Below are 25,340 nucleotides of genomic sequence, written 5' to 3'. Positions count from 1 at the left end.
GGTCCTCATTTTGGGGGTCTGTTTCTCTGTTCTTCGTCTGCTCTTCCCTTTTCCCCCTCCTCCCTCTATGGAGTTAACTTTTTTGAAAAAATGAGGGAAAATATTTTGGGGTTCCCATTTTAGCCCTCCCCGCCCCCGCCCCCCCCGGCCCCCCCCCCCCACCCAAACCCCTCCCCCCAAAAAAACCCCCCCTTTTCCCCCCCTTGGGTTTGTTTGGGTGTTTTTCATTTCATATATTATCAAAGACACGGTTTTGTCAATTGAAATCTTCTTCTTCCACGTTCTCTCGTCCCGCTCAAGCATCTCGGCCCCCCTCGTTTAATCCCCAAAAATAAGAAATATTAAAAGGGAAAGTTTTTGGGGGAAAAAAAACCACAAAACAAACACAAAAACACACCACACAAAAAACAAAATTTTAAAACTTTTTAAGGCAACCCCAAACACAAAATAAAAAAAAATACAAAAACAACAACACCCCAAACCCTTTTTAACCTTTTTCCCCAAAAAAAAATCCACAGAACCAACTTTACACGTTTCATCCCAATTACCACACCCCCAAAATATTAAAAGCGGAACACTTTTTATACTAAGAGGTAATGTTGACAAAAAACCCCACATTTTGAACAAAGCTAAAGGTTTAATGGCACCCCTGCTCCATTTAGGGGAGAAAAAACCACGAAATTAAAAAGGAACTTAGAGTAAAATAAAACATACATCACACAAGACTCATGTGCAAAAAAATCAATCGTTTACATGACTCTGTCGAAAACCAGGTGCCACCTTAAAGGGGGATTTTTGTAAAAAATTTTTTTAAGGGGCCCGGGGCGTGGACTCGACCCTGAAACCTGGAACGTTTGAGAACTTGCCGTCAGGCACCAAGCTGTTGTGTTTAGTCAGTATAGTATTAGTACTGGGCTTTGTTCTTTGTTCTTTTTTTTGTTTTTGTTTTTTGCTCTTTCTTCTTCTTCTTTTTTTTTTTTTGCTCTTTCTTCTTCTTTTTTTTTTTTTTTTTTTGCTCTTTCTTCTTCTTCTTCTTTTTTTTTTTTGTGCTCTTTCTTCTTGTTTTGTGTTTCTTCTTCTTCTTCTTTCTTTCTTTCTTTCTTTTTTTGTTCTTTCTCCTTCTTTTTTTTAATTTAATTTTTTTGTTCGTTCTTTACTGTATTCTTCTCTTCTCCCTGTCTTCAATAACAATAGTAATGATAATAATGATAGTATTTATATAGCGCTGAATCTTGTGCAGAGACAAATCTAAGCGCTTTCACACCAGCCATTCACACATATGCAATGCATAACTCTAAAACTGAAGAAACTGAAGACAAAGAAGAGGCAGGGAAGGGAGGCTATCTTGTGAAGAAGTGGGTTTAAATTAAGGCCAGATTTGAAAGAGCTGAGTGCGGAGACATGACGAAGCGAAAGAGTTCATTCCAAATGCAAGGTCCAGAGACAGAGAAAGAACGGCGTCCAACAGTCGAGTGTTTGAATCTGCGTATGCGTAAACATAGTGGATCCGAAGCCGATCGTAGAGGCCGAGATGGAGTGTAGAGTTGAAGGCAGCCACAAAGATAGGAAGGGGCAGATTTGTGAATACATTTATAACATAGAGTGCTGATTATTATACTTTATTCTGTGTGAGACAGGGAGGCAATGGTGATGTTGCAAAAGAGGAGTGATGTGCTCAGACGAGTCAGTTTATAAAGAACGAGAGAGGGGAGAAAGAGAGACTTTGACATTTTATTGACATTAACTGCAAAGTTCTCATGAGGGGAGATAGAGATTCAGATTCAGATGGTTGGATGTGCTTTGGCCATAGGCATACATATACATCAGGGAAGGGGGCAAGGGATGGGGGAAGAGGGAGTGGGTAATCCAACTGTTCAGTTTCAACTATGTAGTAACTTTACTCTTGAACATAGTATTACGAACTAAAGTTCTTTTCATAATTTTCCATGTTGATTAAGTATGGAATCATTTTCCAGACTGAGTATAATGTTAATTCACTGCATGTCATGCATTCAAAACTACTGATAACAGTGGCATTCGAGGTTCAATGAAAATACGATGCACACATTTCTCGGGTTGGTATTGATATAATCCGTTAATTTGCATTGATTTGTTGTCTCCTTCGTACAGCATGGAAAATGAGTTTGCCAGCTGGTCGACTAAGGTTATCGTTTTCTCCGTCTAACAGTTAGGGGAGAAAGAGACAAACAGAGAGAGAGAGAGAGAGAAACTTTTGGGGGTGTGACGTTTCTAACAACATGCATTCAATCCACCAAATTTTATGGCATTTGTAACAATAGTGTTCCTGCCACAGTTTCGGTTTGTCGTTTATATATATATATATATATATATATATAACCAAACCGGGGGCACTGAAACATTATACATGAACATGTTTCACACACACCATATAAATAGGTGGCTAGGTCTGTCCATTCCTTGATGTCGTCCACCCCATCTTCCTCGCACTGGTGACTTTTGCAGGTCCTGAACTTTTCGGAATGATCAGCGTCATTTCCCCTTCAAGAAGAAAACTCGTGCAAGTTCCTAAGTGGTCTTTAACTTTCTATGAAGCCTGTATTATATCGCATGATATTATTACATAAACACATCCTTTGTGGTTGTTTCAGAACAGTGGCGTGACTCATTCCAGCCGGAACAGTCAGACGTCCTTGACTTTTCAGTGGAAGCCGCCTCCCACCAGTGGGGGGAATGTTCGCTTCAGGTGGGTAAAACACACACACACACACACACGCGCGCACACACGCACACACACACACACACACACACACACACACACACACACACACACACACCACGTGTTGGGGATTAACAGGGGGGGGGGCGTTATGCGTGGGTTTTTTTTTTGGGGGGGGGGGGGGAGCGTTAGTGTTGTGTTGTGTTGTATTGCATTGTATTGTATTGTGCTGTGTTTTGCACGTTTGCACATATGTTGACCTGGATGATCGGAAAAAATCTCTACCCTTTATCCACCAGGCGCCGTTACCGAGATTCGAACCCGGGACCCTCAGATTGAAAGTCCAACGCTTTAACCACTCGGCTATTGCGCCTGTCTTCCTATCGCGTTAGCTTTGTCACGTCTGTGCATTATCATGACCCTGACAAAATGTGCAGTGAGGACAGTCGAGGGGAAGCTGCCGCCCAACGCCTTGCAGCTGATGCCGGAGATGGTAGCTGTGTCTACCCCTGCCCTGCCTGCTGGCGTTCCTTGCCCCCACACCTGCAACCGTAACTATGTGCTTCGGACTTTGGACTCCAGAGCCACAAGCGTGATTTCCACGGATGACAGGGACAGTAACCGAGTGGTTAAAGCGTTGGACTTTCAGTCTGAGGGTCCCAGGTTCGAATCTCGGTGACGGCGCCTGGTGGGTCAAGGGTGGAGACCTTTCCGATCGTCCAGGTCAGCATATGTGCAGACCTGCTTAGTGCCTGAACCCTCTTCGTACGTGTGTATACGGCAAGCAGAAGATCAAATTCGCACGTTAAAGATCCTGTAATCCATGTCAGCGTTCGGTGGGTTATGGAAACAAGAACATACCCAGCATGCACACCTCCGAAAACGGAGTATGGCTGCCTACATGGCGGGGGTAAAAACGGTCATGCCCACTCGTGTACATTCGAGTGAATGTGGGAGTTGCAGCCCACGAACGAAGAAGAAGAAGGAGGAGGAGCAGAAGCAGGAGCAGGAGGAGGAGGAGGAGCAGGAGGTTTCTACAGATGATGGCACAGCGTTTCGCCCTCTACCTTTCCCGATAGATGACCATGATGGTGATGACGATAACAGCGGTCTGCTGTTGTGCTGCTGTTTTTCAGAGCCACCTTTGTGCGGGACAAAGTTGTTTTCTGGGTGGACGTCAAAGCCGACAGCCTGCTGATAGATGCAGCTGCCACCACACAGCCCCCGCCAGCCCCCTCGTCCCCGGCGGTCCCGCAGCAGCCAAACGACACGTCCGCGGCACCCGCGCCGTCATCTGCTGCACCCACGTCATCTGCTGCAGCACCCACGTCATCTGCTGCAGCACCCACGTCATCTGCTGCACACACGTCAACTGCACTACCCTCGTCAGCAGCGGTTCGTTGCTAGTGTATTTATCTCTACACATGTTTCTTCCAGCACCGCCACTGCACTCCTGTCTTTCCTGCTGTGGCTGTTGCTGTCTGTCTGTGTCATCATCTGTGGCTGTCGCTGTCTGTCATGTCTGTGTCATCATCTGTCGCTGTCTGTTATGTCTGTGTCATCATCTGTCGCTGTCTGTCATGTCTGTGTCATCATCTGTCGCTGTCTGTCATGTCTGTGTCATCATCTGTGGCTGTCGCTGTCTGTCATGTCTGTGTCATCATCTGTGGCCGTCGCTGTCTGTTATGTCTGTGTCATCATCTGTGGCTGTCGCTGTCTGTCTGTGTCATCATCTGTGGCTGTCGCTGTCTGTTATGTCTGTGTCATCATCTGTGGCTGTCGCTGTCTGTCTGTGTCATCATCTGTGGCTGTCGCTGTCTGTTATGTCTGTGTCATCATCTGTCGCTGTCTGTTATGTCTGTGTCATCATCTGTGGCTGTCCCTGTCGTCTGGGCATCATTGTGGTGTCACTGTCTTCAGTCTGTGTACACTTTTTGGGCCCGTCGCGTCTGTTATGTCTGTGTCATCATTTGTGCTGTCTGTTTTATGTCTGGTCATAAAACTGTGGCGTCCGCTGTAGTCTGGTCTCATTTGCGCTGTTTTGTCGGGGGTCTTCTTGTCTGTGTCATAAACTGTGCTGCATGTTTGTTCATCATTGCTTTCCCTTATGTCTGTGTCACACCTTTCTGTTAGTCTGTGTCCCTAAACTGTGGTTCGCTGTCGGGGCATCTGGGCTCCCGCTGGGGTTGTTTTGTCATATCTTCTGTGGGCCCTGCTGTGTCAACTCGCGAGACGTCTTGGGAGGGCATCATTGTGGGGTGTTGCTGCTTCTGCTTTTTCTCTCTGGGTGCTGAGTCTTTGCCCCATCTGGGCTGCCGCGCGCATTTGTGTCACTAGTCCTCCGTCCTTTCCCTGTTTCAAATCTGGGGCTTCCTGGTCGTTTCTGGTTTTCCCCCTTTTGGGGTCGCGGGCCTTTTGGCACATTGTGGCGGGCCCCTGCCCCCCGCTGGGCCATCGTGGTGTCCCGTTGCTTTTTTGGCACTCTTTCCCTTGTCTGTCTTTTGTCATCTCTGGCTGTTGTGTTGGGTGTTCACTCTTGGCTGCGGGCATGTCCCCTTGGGGCATTTGGGGCTCAGTCTGTGCCTACTTGGTTCCTGTCTTTGTTCACATTTGCTGAGCATTTGTTTTCTCATCTGCGTTTCTTCATGTCGTGTCAATCTGTGGCTGGCGTATGCCGTGCATCTCTGCGTGCTGTTTGTTGTGCTCACGTGGCTGGGGCCCGTTTCTAATAATAACTCATCCCCATACAACTCCGCAATGCAATGCAATAGTGCAATCCCCCAACCACCACACAACCAACAAGCAAACAAAAATCCTCATAACTTCCCCTACCTCCTACCTCTAAATCAAACAATTTTAATTTTTCCTCTTTTTCAATCAATGCACTACAAAACTCAGAAACAACAAAACGTGGACCCACACCCCCCCACACATTTTCAGCAATGCATTTTGCCAAAACTGACTACCTTCCCTCATAATCCCACACCCCAAGGAATAAAAACCATCAACCACTCATGACTTCCCCTTCCTCCACGGGAAGCCTTTTAAAAACACTAAAATACACACCACACTTTCACCCTAACAACACTCTGGCAAAACAATTGTAAGGGAATGCTTCAAAGTGCAAAACATAAAATCATATACTAAAAACAATCGTGGTGGTTTCCCTTCGGTGTCTCATCTTGTTTCTTTTTTGCCTTTCCACGTGGTGGGCTGTAACCGCCTTCCTCCTCCTTAACCATATTACTCCGAAAGAATTCGTGCCGATCCAAAAAGACTCCGCATGAAATGGGTAACACACCCGGGCACAACTCCTCATCACTCACACACTACCTAGATGCCGTCGGTTGCTTTCCTACGACGCCCCTTTATGATCCACAAACAGTTGGCCACCCCTACCATCCCAAGGGCAGGGGGATGCGTTTAGTCCGCCGCAACCCACCCTAATAATTGATTAAAAAACTGAAAACAAATCAGGTTACAGTAGCAGATCTAATGACCTACACTACACTACACTACACTACACTACACTACACTACATTACACTACACTGCAATGCAATACACTACACTACACTACACTGCAATGCAATACAATGTAATGCAATACAGTGTAATGCAATACAATTCAGTGCACTGCTATACAATACAATGCACTACACTACACTACAATGCAATACAACACAATACACTGCAGTCCACTACACTGTACTACACTAAATACACTGCACTACACTACACTACACTGCACAACACTTCCCTACACTACACTACACTACACTACACTACAATGAATTACAGCACAACACAACACAATACACTACATCTCTGTGTTCGGGGGGTCGTTGTGTTCTTCCCACAGGTGGTGTGGAAGGCCGCAGAGTGTGGCAGCAGCAAGGGCTGCTTCTCGGACTGCCAGGGGGACTCCTGCACCTTCCTCATCACCTGGGCGCCGGGCACCTCGCCTGACAACGTCATGGTGACCATGAGCGGCACGCTGGAGCAGGCCTCTGGTCAATACATCGCTCTGGGCCTTTCTGAGGACGACAAGATGGTGGGTGGGTGAGTGAATGAGTGAGTGAGTGGGTGGGTGGGTGTGTGTGTGGGTGGGTGTGTGTGTGGGTGTGGGTGAGTGGGTGTGTGTGTGGGTGAGTTGAATCAGTGGGTGAGTGAGTGAGTCAGTCAGTCAGTCAGTAGGTGGGTGGGTGGGAGAGTGAGTGAGTGGGTGGGTGAGTCAGTGAGTGGGTGGGTGGGTGAGTGAGTGAGTGGGTGGGTGGGTGGGTAGGTAGGTGGGTGAGTAAGTGGGTGGGTGAGTGAGTGAGTCAGTGAGTGAGTGGGTGGGTGAGTGAGTCAGTGAGTGAGTGGGTGGGTGGGTGAGTGAGTGGGTGGGTGAGTGAGTGAGTGAGTCAGTGAGTGGTGAGTGAGTGAGTCAGTGAGTGAGTGGGTGGGTGAGTGAGTCAGTGAGTGAGTGGGTGGGTGAGTGAGTGGGTGGGTGAGTGAGTCAGTGAGTCAGTGAGTGGTGAGTGAGTGAGTCAGTGAGTGAGTGGGTGGGTGAGTGAGTCAGTGAGTGGGTGGGTGAGTGAGTGGGTGGGTGAGTGAGTGAGTGAGTCAGTGAGTGGGTGGGTGAGTGAGTCAGTGAGTGAGTGGGTGGGTGAGTGAGTGGGTGGGTGAGTGAGTGAGTGAGTCAGTGAGTGGTGAGTGAGTCAGTGAGTGAGTGGGTGGGTGAGTCAGTGAGTCAGTGAGTGGGTGGGTGGGTGGATGAGTGAGTGGGTGGATGAGTCAGTGAGTCAGTGAGTGAGTGAATGGGTGGGTGGGTGGGTGGATGGCTGTGTGTGTGCGTGTGTGTGTGTGTGTGTGCATGGTTTTTTTGTTGTTTTAATGTGTGTGTGTGTGTGTATTTGTTTTGTTTTAATGTGTGTGTGTGTGTGTGTGTGTGTGTGTGTGTACAATGGTGCTTCTCCATAGAAATAGCATAACAAAGGAGTGGGGGAAACAAATCCTGTATTGAAAGCGGCATAACCAAGAAATGACATACAGAACAGGCGGCAAAAATCGTGTCTGAAAAATCCAGAATATATATTAAAAAGTTAGTGAACAATAATTTTAGAACAGATCAATTTCTGTTGTTAACATTTTTTTTCTCGGTAAATTTTGATAGGAGGTGTTCCAGTTGTGAAGTACCTAAATCTGAAGATCAACGCCACACGCATATTATTGACATTGTGGTGTTGATGTAAAGTGTGTTGAATATATCGGTGAAAGAGACGAGTGTGGGTAAGTGTAATGTTAGGAAACAAAAGTATTACTGTAATTCGAAATAAATTGATACCATATATATATATATATATATATATATACATATGCCAATGTTCGGTTTATGCAATTTATTCAGTGCTGGGAAGAAAACACAACTTAATTTAAGTAAATTAATAAAACCTGGGAAGGGTGTGTAACCTTTGTTACATCTAAACCATTCTTGTCAGTATGTTTAAAAGTTTGATTTGTTTTGCTGCAGATCATTGTCATTTGCGCGCGCGCGTATGTGTGTGTGTCTTTCTCTGTGTGTGTGTGTGTATGTGTGTGTGTGTGTGTGTGTGTGTGCGTGGTTGTGCGTTTTTGCGTGTTTCGGAGACATCGTTGGACTGAAGTTGTGATTCAATGAGTATGTACTGTTACTGTGTCCGCCACACCCCAATAGGGGCAAAAAGATTAAACTTTCTTTGAACCTTTGAATCTTTTGTTGCTGTTTTCATTCTTTCATTTTGCCTGGGTTTGTTGTTTTTCAGGGCAGTGATAGTGTGGTGTACTGCATCAACTCTCCCGATGGCGTCTTCCTGTCCCACAACATTGACAACGGCAAGTTCAACCAGCTGAACGATAATCCCAAAGATGTGAGTTGTGTGTGTGTGTGTGTGTGTGTGTGTGTGTGTGTGTGTGTGTGTGCTACACAGGAAATGAAAATTACCATACAGACAGAAATAACAAAAAGGCACAATATGCAGGTGAGGATGGTGACTATGACATGTAGTTCTACAGGGACTGGGTGACATTGAGGTGATCTGTGAGGATGGTGACTATGACATGTAGGTTCTACAGGGACTGGATGACATTGAGGTGATCTGTGAGGATGGTGACTATGACATGTATGGTTCTACAGGGACTGGATGACATTGAGGTGATCTGTGAGGATGGTGACTATGACATGTATGGTTCTACAGGGACTGGGTGACATTGAGGTGATCTGTGAGGATGGTGACTATGACATGTATGGTTCTACAGGGACTGGATGACATTGAGGTGAGGATGGTGACTATGACATGTGTGGTTCTACAGGGACTGGATGACATTGAGGTGAGGATGGTGACTATGACATGTGTGGTTCTACAGGGACTGGATGACATTGAGGTGATCTGTGAGGATGGTGACTATGACATGTGTGGTTCTACAGGGACTGGATGACATTGAGGTGATCTGTGAGGATGGTGACTATGACATGTGTGGTTCTGATGACTATGACATGTTTGGTTCTACAGGGCGTGGGCAACATTCAGGTGAACTATGAGAACGGAGTGCTGTCCTGCACCTTCACCCGCACCAAAGCCAGAGACATCAGCGGGCAGCGCTTCGGTCTGGATAGACCTTACACACTGCAGTTCGCCACTGGGCCTGGCTCCAAGGGTGTGTGTGTGTGTGTGTGTGTGTGTGTGTGTGTGTATGTGTACGTATGTGTGTGTGTGTGTGTGTGCGCGCGTGTGTGTGTGTGTTTGTGTGTGTGTGTGTGCGCGTGTGTGTGTGTGTTTGTGTGTATGTGTACGTGTGTGTGTGTGTGTGTGTGTGTGTGTGTGTGTGTGTGCGTGTGTGTGTGTGTGTGTCGTGTGTGTGTGTGTGTGTGAGTGTGTGAATGTGGTGTGTGTGTGTGTGTGTGTGTGTGTGTGTGTGTGTGTCTGTGTGTGTGTGTGTGTGTTTGTCTTTGTGTGTGTGTGTGTGTGTGTGTCGTGTGTCAGTATACACATACATATGGTTTAAACAAAACTTTGTTCAGTAAACATGCTATACATGTGCACATAGACAGAGGGAGCAACAACAAGCTAACAGCTTACATCGTGCTGAGGAATGTGATTGAATTCGCTGCTTTCATTGACGGCTGGTGAAGGCTACACAAAAGCAATTATGTTGAAATGCACGTTTTCCAACTGCATATAAATGACAGTCATTGCAGACATTGGTTCCGTTTTTGACCAGTCGTGGAGGTTGATATACTTAAAATAATTTGCAATAAATAAAAATTTACAAAAATAACATACATTTACAGCAAAGTCTTTTGTGAAGGACTACGACTCTCAAACTAGGAGGCAACAAGGCACTGGCTCTTAGTGCTGCAGCCTTGGGGGGCTAGTTAGCCTTTGGGAACCATCCCAACGCCGACTGTCCTGAAACCCTCTTGGCCGAGAGAGTGGGGATGCAAACTGGGCAAGACACTCTCCGCTATAATCAAATTCTAGCCCAAATAGTCGGGACAGCAGTTGCGTCCTCTGCTGTTTTGACGGTCATTTGAACGACCGACTATCATACATATACATGTATAATTTTTCTTCAAACATTGCACGCAATTAATTGCCCCAGCGCTGTTTCATTACGACCATTAAATGGTTACAGGTAACAAGTTTGTTATCTGACTGTCCCATTTTTCATCTTCTGATAACAAGAAAGAAGCGAGGAGGGTGTGAGGGGGAGGGGAGGGGGAGGGTAAGCGGTGGGGGAGTAGATTTGAGCATAGGATACAGCGATTTCGAGGTTTTTTTTTGTTGTTTTTTTTTTTTTTTTGGTTAACAACAATCGCTAATATCAGCTGCTGAAGTCATGTATTAACACGCTGTGATATATGACTATGAACATTTTATCGTCATATGACGAATGTCCTTGCATCTGGTTGCGGTGCTGTGAGGTTTGTGGAGCGGTGGCCTAGTCCAAGCGAGTGTCCGCTGGTTCGAATCCCGCACCGGACCAAGATTTTTTTATATATTTTTTTTTACATATATCTCCATTAGACTGAGCGGTAGTTTCGGCGCTAGTCTTTCAGATGCGACGATAGAAATAACAGGGCGTCCAGTGTGCAGCATCCGCTTGGCGCTCGTGAAGAACCCACGGCAACAAAGGGGTTGTTCCTGGATAAATTGTGCGGAAAATTTCGCTTTGATAGTGAAACAAATGTCCTTGCAAACAAGAAAAAAAAAAGCAGTAACAAAACGGTAGCTCAGCACTGTGCATGCCGACACGTTCTTCTCTAGAAGAGAAGTCTGAATTGATCAGTTGTGACGACTTACAATACAATACAATACAATACAATACGATACGATACAATACAATACAATACAATACAATACAATACAATACGATACGATACGATACGATACAATACATCGCAGTATACCATCCCACACCACAACACCACTACCACCACAACCACCACACCAAACACAACAGCAACCACAACCGACATCACCAACATCACAGAGCTGCTGCCGCCGTTGCTGCTGCTGGTACTTCTCCTCCTCCTACTACTACTACTTCTGCTACTGCTGCTATTGCTGCTGCTGCTGCTACTACTGCTGCTGCTACTACTATTACTGCTGCTACTACTACGACTACTACTGCTGCTGGTGCTACTACTGCTACTGCTGTTGCTGCTGCTGGTACGACTACTGCTACTGCGACTACGACAACTGCTTCTACTACTGCTGCTGCTGCTGCTGGTACTACTACGACGACTACTACTACTGCTGTTGCTGCTGCTGCTACTACTACTACTGCTGCTGCTGCTGATACTACTACTACTGCTGCTGCTGCTGATACTACTACTACTGCTGTTGCTGCTGCTACTACTACTGCTACTACTATTACTACTACTACGACTGCTGCTGCTGCTGCTACTACTGCTGCTTCTTCTACTACTACTGCTACGACTACTGCTATTGCTGCTACTACTGCTGCTGCTGCTACTACTACTACAACTACTACTAATACTGCTGCTGCTAAGACTAATACTGCTGCTACTGCTGCTGCTGTTGCTACTACCATTACTGCTACTACTACTGCTGCTGCTGCTGCTGCAGCTACTACTACTATTGCTGCTGCTGCTACGGTTACTGCTGCTACTTCTACTACTGCTGCTACGACGACTACTGCTGCTGCTACTACTACTACTGCTGCTGCTACTACTACTGCTACTACTATTACTGCTGCTACTCCTACTACTGCTGCTACTATTACTGTTGCTACTACTATTACTGCTGCTACGAGTACTCTACTGCTGCTGTTACTTCTACTACTGCTGCTACTTCTACTACTACTGCTGCTGCTACTACTACTTCTACTACAAAAACAACAAATACTGCTACAAAAAAACAAACAACAACAACAACAACAACTACTACTACTACTACTACTACTACTACCAGTGTTGAAGAGTGTATTTATGGCAGCAGTGAAGTGTGGTGTTACAGATGGGGCAGGATACCATGACAAGAAAGCACCGTTGGTTTCCACGCAGAGCGCCAGTCTCCTGGACTTCACTGTGGACATTGGCGTCTCCCCGGCCTCTGTCTTCATCAAGGCCCATGGTACGTGTGTGTGGTGCACATCAGTTGATTTGTATTTGTATTTGTGTATGTATTTCTTTTTGTCACAACAGATTTCTCTGTGTGAAATTCGGGCTGCTCTCACCAGGGAGAGCGCGTCACTACACTACAGCGCCACCCCTTTGTTTAATTTTTTTTTTCCTGTGTGCAGTTTTATTTGTTTTTCCTATCGAAGTGGATTTTTCGACAGAATTTTACCAGGAACAACCCTTTTGTTGCCGTGGGTTCTTTTGCGTGCGCTAAGTGCATGCTGCACACGGGACCTCGGTTTATCGTCTCATCCGAATGACTAGCGTCCAGACCACCACTCAGGGTCTAGTGGAAGGGGAGAAAATATCGGCAGCTGAGCCGTAATTCGAACCTGCACGCTCAGATTCTCTCGTTTCCTATGCGGACGTGTTACCTCTAGGCCATCACTCCACAGATTGGTTGAAAAATAATCACACACCCTCGCACACACGCTTACTCACTCACTCTTAGTTTTTTTTAAATGTAATCACACACCCTCTCTCACTCACTCACTGTATCTCTCTCTCTCTCTCTCTCTCTCTCTCTCTCTCTCTCTCTCTCTCTCTCTCTCTCTCTCTCTCAAAGAATAATAAAACGACAGATATTTGTCTGTTTACAAGTCTCATTAGCCACGTAAAGGTCGGATGAGACGATAAACCGAGGTCCCGTGTGCAGCATGCACTTAGCGCAGGTAAAAGAACCCACGGCAACAAAAGTGTTGTTACTGGCAAAATTCTGTAGAAGAATCCACTTCGATAGGAAAAAAACGAATAAAACTGCACGCAGGAAAAAATACAAAAAAATGGGTGGTGCTGTAGTGTAGCGATGCGCTCTCCCTGGGGAGAACAGCCCGAATTTCACACAGAGAAATCTGTTGTGATAAAAAGAAAAAAAATACAAGTAATTGTGATTAATCAGGAATACGTTAAAGAAAAAATAAGTATTTAAAAGTGAAACAGATGCTTAATAAACGACCAAGCATGTTCAAAGACATTCAAGTGAAATGAAATGCTTTGATTTTTGCCCAGTTCATGTAATGAGAATAAATACACACAACATTAAAAGATGGTTAGAAGTCTCACAGCCTTTTACATGTCACAGAGGCAGTGAACTCATACTCACAGTGCTCGGCATTGCTAGGAAGGCGGGGCGCAGTCCTGTCCTTAATAATGATAGTATTTATATAGCGCTGAATCTTGTGCAGAGACAAATCTAAGCGCTTTCGCAACAGTCATTCACACACGCGCATAACTCTTAAAACTGAAGACAAGGAAGAGGCAGGGAAGGGAGGCTATTTTGGGAAGAGGTGGGTTTTAAGGCCAGACTTGAAAGAGCTGAGTGTGGAGACATGACGAAGCGAAAGAGGAAGTTCATTCCAAATGCAAGGTCCAGAGACAGAGAAAGAACGGCGTCCAACAGTCGAGTGTTTGAATCTGGGTATGCGTAAACAGTGTGGATCCGAAGCTGATTGTAGTGAGCGAGATGGAGTGTAGAGGTGAAGGCAGCCAAAGAGATAGGAAAGGGCTGATTTGTGAATACATTTATAACATAGAGTGCTGATCTTGTACTTTATTCTGTGAGAGACAGGGAGCCAGTGGAGATGTTGCAAAAGAGGAGAGATGTGCTCAGATCTTTTCTTTCACCGAGTCTGTAATATATGATATGATATATTTCTTCTTCTTCTTCGTTCATGGGCTGCAACTCCCGCGTTCACTCGTATGTACACGAGTGGGCTTTTACGTGCATGGCCGTTTTTTTACCCCGCCATGTAGGCAGCCATACTCCGTTTTCGGGGGTGTGCATGCAGGGAATGTTCTTGTTTCCATAACCCACCGAACGGTGACATGGATTACAGGATCTTTAACGTGCGTATTTGATCTTCTGCTTGCCGTATACACACGAAGGGGGTTCAGGCACTAGCAGGTCTGCACATATGTTGACCTAGGAGATCGGAAAAATCTCCACTCTGTACCCACCAGGCGCCGTTACCGAGATTCGAACCCGGGACTCTCATATTGAACGTCCAACGCTTTAACCACTCAGCTATTGCGCCCGTGATATGATATGATATGATATGATATGATATGATATTATATTATATTATATTATATTATATTATATTATATTATATTATATTATATTATATTATATTATATGGATACTTATACAGCGCCTATCCTCGGTCGGAGACCAGACTCGAAGTGCTTTACAAAGACGGGAGTCATTTTCCACAACTAGCTGCCTACCTGGGTTAGAGCCGACTGACAGCTTAGCATTGGGCAAGCTAATCATTCATTTCCTGTGTCAGTCAGTCAGGTTTCAGCCACGTACACATAGTTATTTTTTTTTTTTTATACCTTTTTTTTTACCCTTAATTGTTGTGTCTATAAACCCTTTTATTCACGGTTTTCTTGACAAATAAACATGACTGATGATTCTGATTCTGATTCTGATCCATAACGCATACAGACATGTCACATTTACTTCTAAGACACAGAGGGTAAGATTTCACTGCACCCCTATGCCCGTAAGTGGCTATGGGATGTTTAACCTTTTAACTGTTGACCCCCCCCCCACCCCCCACTCCCCAACAGGAAGCCTGATGATAGTGGCCTGGATCTTTGCTGCCAGCATCGGCATTATCATGGCCAGGTACTTCAAGGACGTGTGGAAGGACAGCGCCTGCTGCGGGCAGAAAATCTGGTTCCAGGTAAGTTTTTCCAATGTGAAGGAGAAAGGTGTGTGTGTGTGTGTGTGTGTGTGTGTGTGTGTGTGTGTGCGTCTCATATGGAACGCATTTACACGCTTATTTGAGTATGCAGGTCAGTATGTATAGGTACGCACAAGTTCACTGAGCGTGGCACATTGTCATTCATATTTTTTATTTCAGCCATTTTCCTCTTTTTTCATATCTTTTCATACTTCGTCTTTTTTTTCTTTTTTTTTTTTTTACTGTATTTATTTAGTCACATGTTTTGTGCATTTATTTTGTATTTTATTTCATTTGACATTATATTAGTATCTTATACAAATATAGGATATGGTGTCAAGATTCAAACTCTCGACTGTTGGCCGCCGTTCTTTCTCTGTCTCTGGACCTTGCAGTTGGAATGAACTTCCTCTTTCGCTTCGTCAAGTCTCCACACTCAGCTCTTTCAAGTCTGGCCTTAAAACCCACCTCTTCCCAAAATAGATTCCCTTCCCTGCCTCTTCCTTGTCTTCAGTTTCTACAGTTTTAGAGTTATGTATGGCGTGTGAATGACTGATGCGAAATCGCTTTGATTTGTCTATGCACAAGATTCAGCGCATTATTATTATTCATTATTATTATTATTATTATTATTACAGCCCAGATCGCTTTGTTGAGGTTACCCATTATGGTATGGGCAGTCATCTGTGAAGAAGTGTTGCTTGGACCATCAGTACAAAAAGTAGTGAGATGTCATCACCCAGTTCTCAAATAGGCTTTCCTATCCACACTGTCCTCTTTTCATCACTTGACAACGGGCCCACATGGTTCGAACGTCGTGTCTCACTCCAAGAAGATTCATCTACCACTAAAAAGGGTTTTTTTTTGTTTTGTTTTTATATTTTTTTTTATAAACTTTAGTTTTTTGTTCTGTCAGCTTTGTTTTTTTTTTTTTTTTTCTTTTGTTTTTTTAAAATCTTTTTTCTTAAGCCTATATAGATCAGTCCGCACACTTTGACATACTTGCTTAAAAGGTCGGAAATCTCCATCTCCTCCTCCTCCTCCTGCTTCTTCTTCTTCTTCTCCTCCTCCTCCTCCTTCTTCTCCTTCTTCTCCTCCTTCTTCTCCTCCTCCTCCTTCTCCTTCTTCATTCGTGGGCTGCAACTCCCACGTCACTGGTATCATGTACACGAGTGCGATTTTACGTGCATGGCCGTTTTTTTTACCCCGCCATGTAGGCAGCCATACTCCGGGGGATTTTTTTTGTTTCTTTTTTTTTTTGGGAGGGGGGGGGCGGGAGAGGGAGGGGGGTGGTCGGAAATAAACTTGAGGCGTAGTAGCTCCAGAAATGACATCCAGAAAGCAGAGAAGGCGTGATCTTGTCTTGTATTCTCTGTTGAGCGGGAAGCGAAGCCAGCGGAAGTGTTATTCTTTGTTGATGGTTTTTTTTTTCATGTTCACTTTCAGATCCACAGAGCCTGCATGGTCACTGCCTTCCTGGCCACTGCTGCCGCCTTCATCATCATCTTTGTGGAAGTGGGAGGATACAGCGATGTAAGTGCGTGTGTGTGTGTGTGTGTGTGCGCATGCACACACAGAGTTGTATAAGAAAAGTTATAAGCAATGCTGACCAATTTTTTTTTGTTAATATGATTTTTATGTATACATTATGTTTTAATAAAAAATGACATTTACATAGGCATTTCATTCAGTACATATTTTTTTTCTTTTTGTGAGAAACGTGTATAGACGACTTTATAATCGCAATTTTTTTTCTTATCAGATAAGGCTTGTTTTTTTGTGTGTTTTTTTTCAAACGATTTTCATAAATAAAAGGGTGAACATAATGTCTGTGTGTGTGTGTGTGTGTGTGTGTGTGTGTGTGTGTGCGTGCGTGCGTGCGTGCGTGCGTGCGTGTGTGTGTGAGTGTGTGTGTGTGTGTGTGCAGATTCAAGGAGAGAACTACAAGAAGGCCCATCCTATTCTTGGCATCATCGTCACCGCTCTGACAGTGATCAATGTGAGTGGCTTGTCCATCACTGCTACTTCTACTACTACTACTACTACTGCTGCTACTACTACAATAATAACAATAATGATAATGATAATGTTGATGAGTATTCTGATGGTGATGATAATAATGATAACAGTTGCAGTAGTAGTAGTAGCGCCTCATATGGAACGGAACGAACAAAAACGATACTTCATAAAGACACACAAGAGAGAGAGAGAGAGAGAGAGAGAACACAAATTAATTTCTTTTTAAACAACAACCAAAAATGACACAAATTCACAATGACCTTTAATATGTGTGTGTGTGTGTGTGTGTGTTGTTGTTGTTGTTGATACTTCTAAATGAAAAAACAACAACAAAAAACAACATGATTATTTGTGGTCATTTGATGCAGTAAATTGTGTCGTTGCCAACGGTGGGGCCATGATGGATGTAAACAGCGGCCGGTTGCCTACAACAAACGTGGAGTGTTGGCCTAGAGGTAACGCGTCCGCGTAGGGAGCAAGAGAATCTGAGCGCGCTGGTTCAATCACGGCTCAGCTGCCGATATTTTCTCCCCCCCCCCTCCACTAGACCTTGAGTGGTGGTCTGGACGCTAGTCATTCGGATGAGACGATAAACCGAGGTCCTGTGTGCAGCATGCACTTAGCGCACGTAAAAGAACCCACGGCAACAAAAGGGTTGTTCCTGGCAAACTTCTGTAGAAAAATCCACTTCGATAGGAAAAACAAATAAAACTGCATGTAGGAAAAAAATACACACACACACACACAAAAAGGGTGGCGCTGTCAGTGTAGCGACGCGCTCTCCCTGGGGAGAGAGCTGCCCGAATTTCACACAGAGAAATCTGTTGTGATAAAAAAAGAAACACAAATACAAATACAGACATATTAATATTATTGCTGCTCTGTGCAGCCCGTCATGGCGCTGTTCCGGCCCCACCCCGGCACGGACAGACGTCCCCTCTTCAACTGGGCCCACTGGATGGTGGGGTCCGGGGCCCACATCCTGGCAGGTGAGACTGTGCTGATCTCTGCTGTCCACTGGTAATACACCCGACTGGGAGTTGTCCGGGATGATGATGATGATTGCTGTTGTTGTTGTTGTCCTCCTCCTCTTCCTCCTCCTTCTTCTTCTCCCTGATAACCTCCGTCATTCTGATTCCCTCGCATCTTTTAAATCTCGTCTCAAAACTCACCTTTTCCCTCAGCAATAAGTTCAATTGTGGCAGGTCCACTTCCTTTGCGTTAGCTGTGCTTGACTATGTGTGTATACATATGTATGATTACATAACTACATGCATGTATGTGAATGTGTATTGTGTGTGCGTGTGTTTATGTAAGTTTGTGCCTGCCTATGTGTGCGTATGTGTTAGGGTAGCTGTTAGATACACATGTATGTTAAAATGTATGTATGCAGCGTGTGTGTGTGCGTGTGTGTGTGTGTGTGTGTGTGTGTGTGTGTGTAGTCACATTTTGGTGGGTGTATGTAAAATAGATATGATGTATTTTGTTAACAAAAGCGTTTTTGTAAAGCACATAGAGCAGATTTCTGGATAGTGTGCTATATAAGTATCCATTATTATTATTATTATTATTCTCCTCCTCCTCCTCCTTCTTCTTCTTCTTCTCCTTCTCCTTCGTTTCGAGGGCTGCAACTCCCACATTCACTTGTATATACACGAGCAGGCTTTTACGTGCATGACCGTTTTTACACCCCACCATGTAGGCAGCCATACTCCGTTTTCGGGGGTGATGATGATGATGATGATGATGATATGGATACTTACATAGCGCCAGTCCTCGGTCGGAGACCTAGCTCTATAAGCACTATACAAACACGGGGGCCATTTCTTGCACAACAGGCTGCCAGCTTGGATAGAGCCAACTGCCACTGGGCGCTCATCATTCGTTTCCTGTGTCATTCAATCAGATTTCAGGCACGTACACACACTCAGACAGACATGTAACATTTTACGTGTATAACCATTTTGTCTATTTACCCCCGCCATATATGCAGGCCATACTCCGTTTTCGGGGTGTGTGCATATTTTAAATAATATTTTTAGATAGATTTAGATTTTTTTTTCTAATTTCACCCAACCCCCTCCCTTATTTGTCCGGTTTCCCCCAACTCACCATTCATCCACATCCCCCCCCTCTTCTAAACGATAATACTCAAATGTATACATTAATACTCTAACAAAATGTCTTCAATCACCGATGATTTTTTTTGTGTGTGTGACGGGATATTAAACAAAATTCCTCCTCCTCCTGGCTAGAGCTCAACTGACGGCTGCCACTGGGCGCTCATCATTTGTTTCCTGTGTCATTCAATCAGATTTCAGGCATGCATATATGAACACTCGGACAGACATGTAAATATGGTAATAAAATGAAGAGAGAGAAAAAACAACACATACACACCAAGGGTTTGGGTCCCATATAGAGACCAGGATTTGAACTTCACACCCTTACCACACCCACTTCACTCGATCATGAGTTGTAGTCTGAATGCTAGTCTTTGGGAAGAGATGATAATAATAATAATAACTGGACATTTATCAGCGCTTTCCTCATTGCACAAAGCGCTTTACAATCCACACAGACACGCATACAAAACACTCAGTCTTCAACTCACAATCATGCACAATAAACATATTTTTTATATATGCGCATACAATTTCGTACGTACAAAACATACATGCATGATAAACGCATGTAAAAGAAATCACGGTAGCAAAGCGCTTGCCCCTGGCAGAATTCTCTAGAAAAAGAACCACTTTGCTATTAGAACAAACTGATACACTTGCAGACAACAAAGAAAGAAACGGAGTGGTGCTCTATCGTAGCGACGTTTTCCCACATAGTAGAGCATCCCGATTTTCGCAAGGAAAAATATGTTGTGACAAAAAGTGATTCCAGTACCAATATCCAACAGCAATTCAACCATGTTTGGGGAAAAAAATGATGGTTGACCTTTGCTGTCAATGACAAGACTGACGCTCTGAAAACCCTGATCTTATAAGCATCAACCGATAGGTGGTTAAACTCAGCTCTTTAAACGAGTCTTTCTAGTTATGTATATCAAATCCATGCGCCGAAAACGCCGTCTGTTGTTTTGCAGCATGTTCATCAGCTTCTTTCCATCCCCCAGTTCCGCATCGTTAGTTTGACGATTCTCTTCTTGGCCCATGGATGCGCTGTTGCAGAATCGGTCAGGTGTTGGGCTTCAGATCACCAGTGAACAGGGTTCCAGGCCTCGTTTGGGCAGTGGCGTTGTGTCCTTGGCAAAGGCACTTTACTTTGGTTTTCCTCACTCCACCCAGGCATGAACGGGTACCCGACTTCAGTTGGGGAAGGTCAATACGGCTGGAGTTAGAGTATTTTGGTCCCACCTTTCTACGTCCAGCCCAAGACACCGTATGTATGAATTAACTGTCCCCATGGAAGTGGAGTGTCATGGGGCCTTTAACCTTTTTGGTGTCATATACTGTACCATGTCAAACTGACGCAAACTAGGCCTGTCGGTTTGCTGTGCTTGGCCAAATTTTGCGCGGCTAACAGTGAAAAGACGACATGTCTTGCCCGGTCCGTTCTTAGCCAATCAAACGCTTCTAAAAGCTACAAGCGCTGAATCATTCCTTTGGCCAAAGCTCTCGTAGTGCATTCTGTAAGAAGGATCCTGTAGCGAGAACAGTGTTGAAATTACCTTGATTTCTTTCTGAAATGTCCACTTTGATAGTCAACGAATACATTTGCACACAGACAAAGAAAAAAAGGACAGCACTGCACTCTGTCGATACATTGTCCCTGGGGAGGGCAACCCGAATTGACACAAGGAAATATGTTGGGACGAAAGTACACTTTTAACTCTTGGAACACCACAGCACACTTTCAGTCAAAGCTGATCTTTTCTTTTCGCCCTTACAAATAACGTACTTTTCTGTACAGATGAAATGTTTTACAATCGATCGATTAAGCACAACTAGACATTATAATACATCATTTCAAAAGCTGTTTTTATAAGCAGTAAAATCAAATAAAATGCTAATAATTGTTTCAAAAAGGTAGAACCAGATACGTCATTATAAGGTGTAGCAGTGCTGTAATATTTTCTAATACTTCAGTGGTATATCCACTATTTTCACAATGGAGATTTATGACTGTGTAGTCATGTATAGTCTGCAGAAAATGAGCCGCAGAACCGTCTACCTTTCTGTACAAATTTTCTCACAGTTTTTGTTGAACTAAGGCGCCTAGGGCTTTTCAGTGTGTTGCTTTGACACAATAAAAAAAGAGAAAAGAGAAAAAGTGTTTGCTGGCTCTTCAGGTTGTATTATGATGTGCGGTGTTGATGTTGTTTACAGTGATCACCATATTTTTCGGCGTGCTGCTGACCAAGTCTGACGCTCCCACGTACATCATCTACATTCTGGCAGCTTACGTGGGATGGCAGGTCCTCATTCAGGTCATGCTGGAAATCGCACAGTGCATGGGACGTGATCGCAGTAAGCAAAATTGCTCCTCTCTCCCCTTTTTTTTCAGTGCAATAATGAGTTTAACTTATTCAGCGAAAAGTAATGATGATGCTAACAGATTATTTGCAGCAAGGTTTATTGATAAAACAACAATCAGCTTTAAACAAGAAGGTTGATTCTAGCTTCTTCAATGAACACCACTTGTGCACCGGCCGTTTTGCAGTGTCTTTTGGTTCCCCAGAAATTTAGACATTTTGTTTTCTATATATCGATGATTATGAATGATGATGGGGGCGATGAAGATAACTGCTATGAGGGAGGTGGGGTCAGTTTAAGTTTGAGAGCGCTTCAAAAGCTGTACTCATGATATATTCAGAAAAAAGATACACACAGCTGCAGTGTTTGTCAGGAAATATGAGCAACACTCCCAAATACGCATCCGTGAAGCGGATGACCTTTCGACTGTGCATCCCAGTTTTTCTGCTGGAGCCGAGAGCACACAGCTGTGGGAAGGAGCTGGCCATGGGTCGATGAAGCCCGCTGCTGATGGGGCTCGAACCTATATCGTCCCAGTCGTCAGTTTATGACGAAAAGCACTTCGCCACGACTGCTGGTACTTTTGCACCTGTTACGGAGCGATGGGGTTTCTTGTTTAGTGTTTATGATCAAGCTTAGACTGATGCTGCTCCCACGTATTCTTCAAGAAATTATCCAGATAGTACGTCAAGATCTGGGCTGCTCAGGTTTGTTTTGTGCATAGCATAAAATTCATTTTTATGTGTAGTTGTTTTTTGTGGGGTTTTTTTTGATGGTTTGTGTTGGTTTTGGGGGGAGGGGGGCTAGGCGGGGGGGTTGGGTGGGGGGGTAAAAAGGAAAATCTTAGTGTGCTTTAGATTGACTTTTGGATTTTGGTACACAAATCATGGGTTGGTTAAAAAAAATGGTTAAAAAAAAGAAAAGAAAGAAGAGTGGACCTGATGCATAGTTGTACTCACATCAAAAGTAGACTAGACAGTCTGTCCTTATAGAGTCAAAGGTTGCCGCTAAATTTGTTTTCAATGTTTAACCCCTTGACTACTGACTGTAGTGAAATGAGAGCAGTGTGGCAAGAGTTTGACCTTTTACATTGGTGCCTATAGTCCAGCCGACACACAGGGCCTTGCCAAGACCTTGTATGAGTTCGAAATACAGTCACTACTTTGTACTTTTCAGCGGTATAATAGATTTTGCTGAACAAAAGTTATGCAATCCCAGGACAAAGACTTTCAAATACAGTGTAGTGACTGAACACCTTGACCTGTAAGCCCTGTCTCATCTCGGTCAGGTGACAGCCCTTCACTGACGAGCATATGTGACGGCGGCATTGAAGGAGTTAAACTGATGAGCATACGTGTCGGTAGCATTCAAGGAGTTAACAAGGTTATCAACAACCATCTACCTGAAGATCTAGTCATCAGACCTATCCATATACGATATGCAGCTTCTGTTAAGTGTGTGTGTGTGTGTGTGTGTGTGTTGTGTGTGTGTGTGTGTGTGTGCATGCATGTGTGTGTGTGCAGTGTGTACATGTGTGTGTATGTAGTGTGTGCATGTGTTAGTATGCGCAAGTTTTTATGCACTTGTATGTATCCTAATTTCTACTGTACCTGTGTTTGTGTATGATTTTAGATTTATGTTCGTATCTTGTTATGTACTATCCCCCCCACAATATTCCTTGTGACCCCGGTACACTTGGTAATAAAGACATATTCTATTTTATTCTATTCTTAATATTGAAATACACTGCAGAAGATCGTTTACTTTGTTTGCTGTCCAGTGTTTAGCAGAGAGTCAGGAACACGGCACCGCCCTGATTTTGGGTTGTTTTTTTCTCTCTCTCTCCACCTGTACAGTTTATGCTCAATCAAACTGGATGTGCGCAGGTAATGTCGAGTCGTACGAGATGACATCCATTCGTGGGGGAGACCCTTCAAAACCGCCGTCACGGACAGAGGTGAGTGCCCGTCTGAAGGTGTTTTTTTTGTAGTTCTTTTTTGTTTGTTTGTTGGTTGGTTTCTTTGTTGTTTTTTCGTTTTTGTTTTGAATGCCTCAGAAAATGGGACATATTGTTTTATTTACAAGTTTTTTTCTACGGGTATTGAAGAACAGTATTTATATGGAATTTTCGTAGTTTTTTTTAATTAGCCTAGTGACAGAGCTGGCTAATTGAGAAAGAAGTTTCTCATCCCCTTATTTTTGTACTTGGACATGAGTTCTCAATGCTGGGAGAAAACAAGAGCCATGTGACAGAAAATCTGTATTGTTAACACTGATGAGCCTTAGCTGACCATTCTGCAGTGTTGCTTACCTGTGTGGTCTTTAATATATATATATATTGTGTGTGTGTGTCGTTTTAAAGTATTTTTCATCCTTTTTTAACGTTTTTTTTTGTAACCTGAGGATGTTTTTGTAAATTGCTGAATGAATGTTATACTTCAGTAGTGGAGAATGGTAATGGTTTTGGTTGTGTTCCGTGCTGCAGGCAACGCTGAAGAAGCAGGTACTGGTCTTCCTGCACGTTGTGGTCATCATGGGTTTCACTGTCGCCCTCATCGTCGTCCTCAACATCGGCAAAGACGACAGTTAGGATCACGTGACTGACTGCAGCAAAGAGATGTGTCCGCCATGGCGTTCTCCCTGTGTTGTATTGTATTGTACTGTATTGTATTGTATTTACGGTGCTGTGCTTGGCTGGATTGTACTGTACTGTACTGTACTGTACTGTACTGTGTTATTTATTTTGTCACAAAAGATTCCGCTGTGTAAAATTCGGACTGTTCTCACTGGGAAGAGCATGTCGCAACTGTGGAGCGCCGCTCATATTTTGGATTCCTTTCTTTTTATCTGTCTGCAAGTTGTGTGTTTTACAATCAGAGTGTATTTTTTCCTACAGAATATTGCCAGAGCAGCCCATTTGTTGCCGTGGTTTCTTTTACATGTGATGAGTGCAGGGTGTACAGGAGGCCTCGAATGGAAAGGAGTGATAAATCCCCGTCCGTACATAGGACTCGACTCCAGGGGCACTGGCTTCCTAGTCGTGCATTTTAACCACTGGGCCACGGAGCCACAGGGATGTTGGTGCAGATTTTACCACTGGGCCACCGCTCCACAGTGATGTTGGTGCAGATTTTACCACTGGGCCACCGCTCCACAGTGATGTTAGTGCAGATTTTACCACTGGGCCACCGCTCCACAGTGATGTTAGTGGAGATTTTACCACTGGGCCACCGCTCCATAGTGATGTTGGTGCAGATTTTACCACTGGGCCACCGCTCCACAGGGATGTTAGTGCAGATTTTACCACTGGGCCACCGCTCCACAGTGATGTTGGTGCAGATTTTACCACTGGGCCACCGCTCCACAGGGATGTTAGTGCAGATTTTACCACTGGGCCACCGCTCCACAGGGATGTTAGTGCAGATTTTACCACTGGGCCACCGCTCCACAGGGATGTTAGTGCAGATTTTACCACTGGGCCATGGAGCCACAGGGATGTTAGTGCAGATTTTACCACTGGGCCACCGCTCCACAGGGATGTTAGTGCAGATTTTACCACTGGGCCACCGCTCCACAGTGATGTTAGTGCAGATTTTACCACTGGGCCACCGCTCCACAGGGATGTTAGTGCAGATTTTACCACTGGGCCACCGCTCCACAGTGATGTTGGTGCAGATTTTACCACTGGGCCACCGCTCCACAGTGATGTTGGTGCAGATTTTACCACTGGGCCACCGCTCCACAGTGATGTTGGTGCAGATTTTACCACTGGGCCAC

The 25,340-nt window shown here is 44.5% G+C and overlaps 1 protein-coding gene across 1 annotated transcript in view; it reads left to right on the top strand.

The window, feature by feature from the left end:
- LOC143280331 (putative ferric-chelate reductase 1) overlaps nt 1-24,766 on the top strand; it is a 51,758-nt gene extending 26,992 nt beyond the window's left edge. Inside the window, exons 5-18 of the mRNA XM_076584965.1 lie at nt 816-892; nt 2,631-2,725; nt 3,835-4,093; nt 6,560-6,751; nt 8,484-8,588; nt 9,231-9,375; nt 12,201-12,317; nt 14,939-15,054; nt 16,501-16,587; nt 16,982-17,053; nt 17,963-18,062; nt 21,417-21,557; nt 23,450-23,520; nt 24,049-24,766. Coding sequence (XP_076441080.1) covers nt 816-892; nt 2,631-2,725; nt 3,835-4,093; nt 6,560-6,751; nt 8,484-8,588; nt 9,231-9,375; nt 12,201-12,317; nt 14,939-15,054; nt 16,501-16,587; nt 16,982-17,053; nt 17,963-18,062; nt 21,417-21,557; nt 23,450-23,520; nt 24,049-24,153 — 1,682 coding nt within the window. The 3' untranslated portion in view covers nt 24,154-24,766. The remainder of the gene's footprint in view (nt 1-815; nt 893-2,630; nt 2,726-3,834; nt 4,094-6,559; nt 6,752-8,483; nt 8,589-9,230; nt 9,376-12,200; nt 12,318-14,938; nt 15,055-16,500; nt 16,588-16,981; nt 17,054-17,962; nt 18,063-21,416; nt 21,558-23,449; nt 23,521-24,048) is intronic.
- The last annotated feature ends 574 nt before the right edge of the window (nt 24,767-25,340 follow it).

Source organism: Babylonia areolata, chromosome 3, assembly GCF_041734735.1.
Source record: "Babylonia areolata isolate BAREFJ2019XMU chromosome 3, ASM4173473v1, whole genome shotgun sequence".
NCBI classification, from domain to species: domain Eukaryota; kingdom Metazoa; phylum Mollusca; class Gastropoda; order Neogastropoda; family Buccinidae; genus Babylonia; species Babylonia areolata.
Note: the sequence above shows the minus strand (reverse complement) of the source record. Positions and strands in the feature narration are given on the sequence as shown.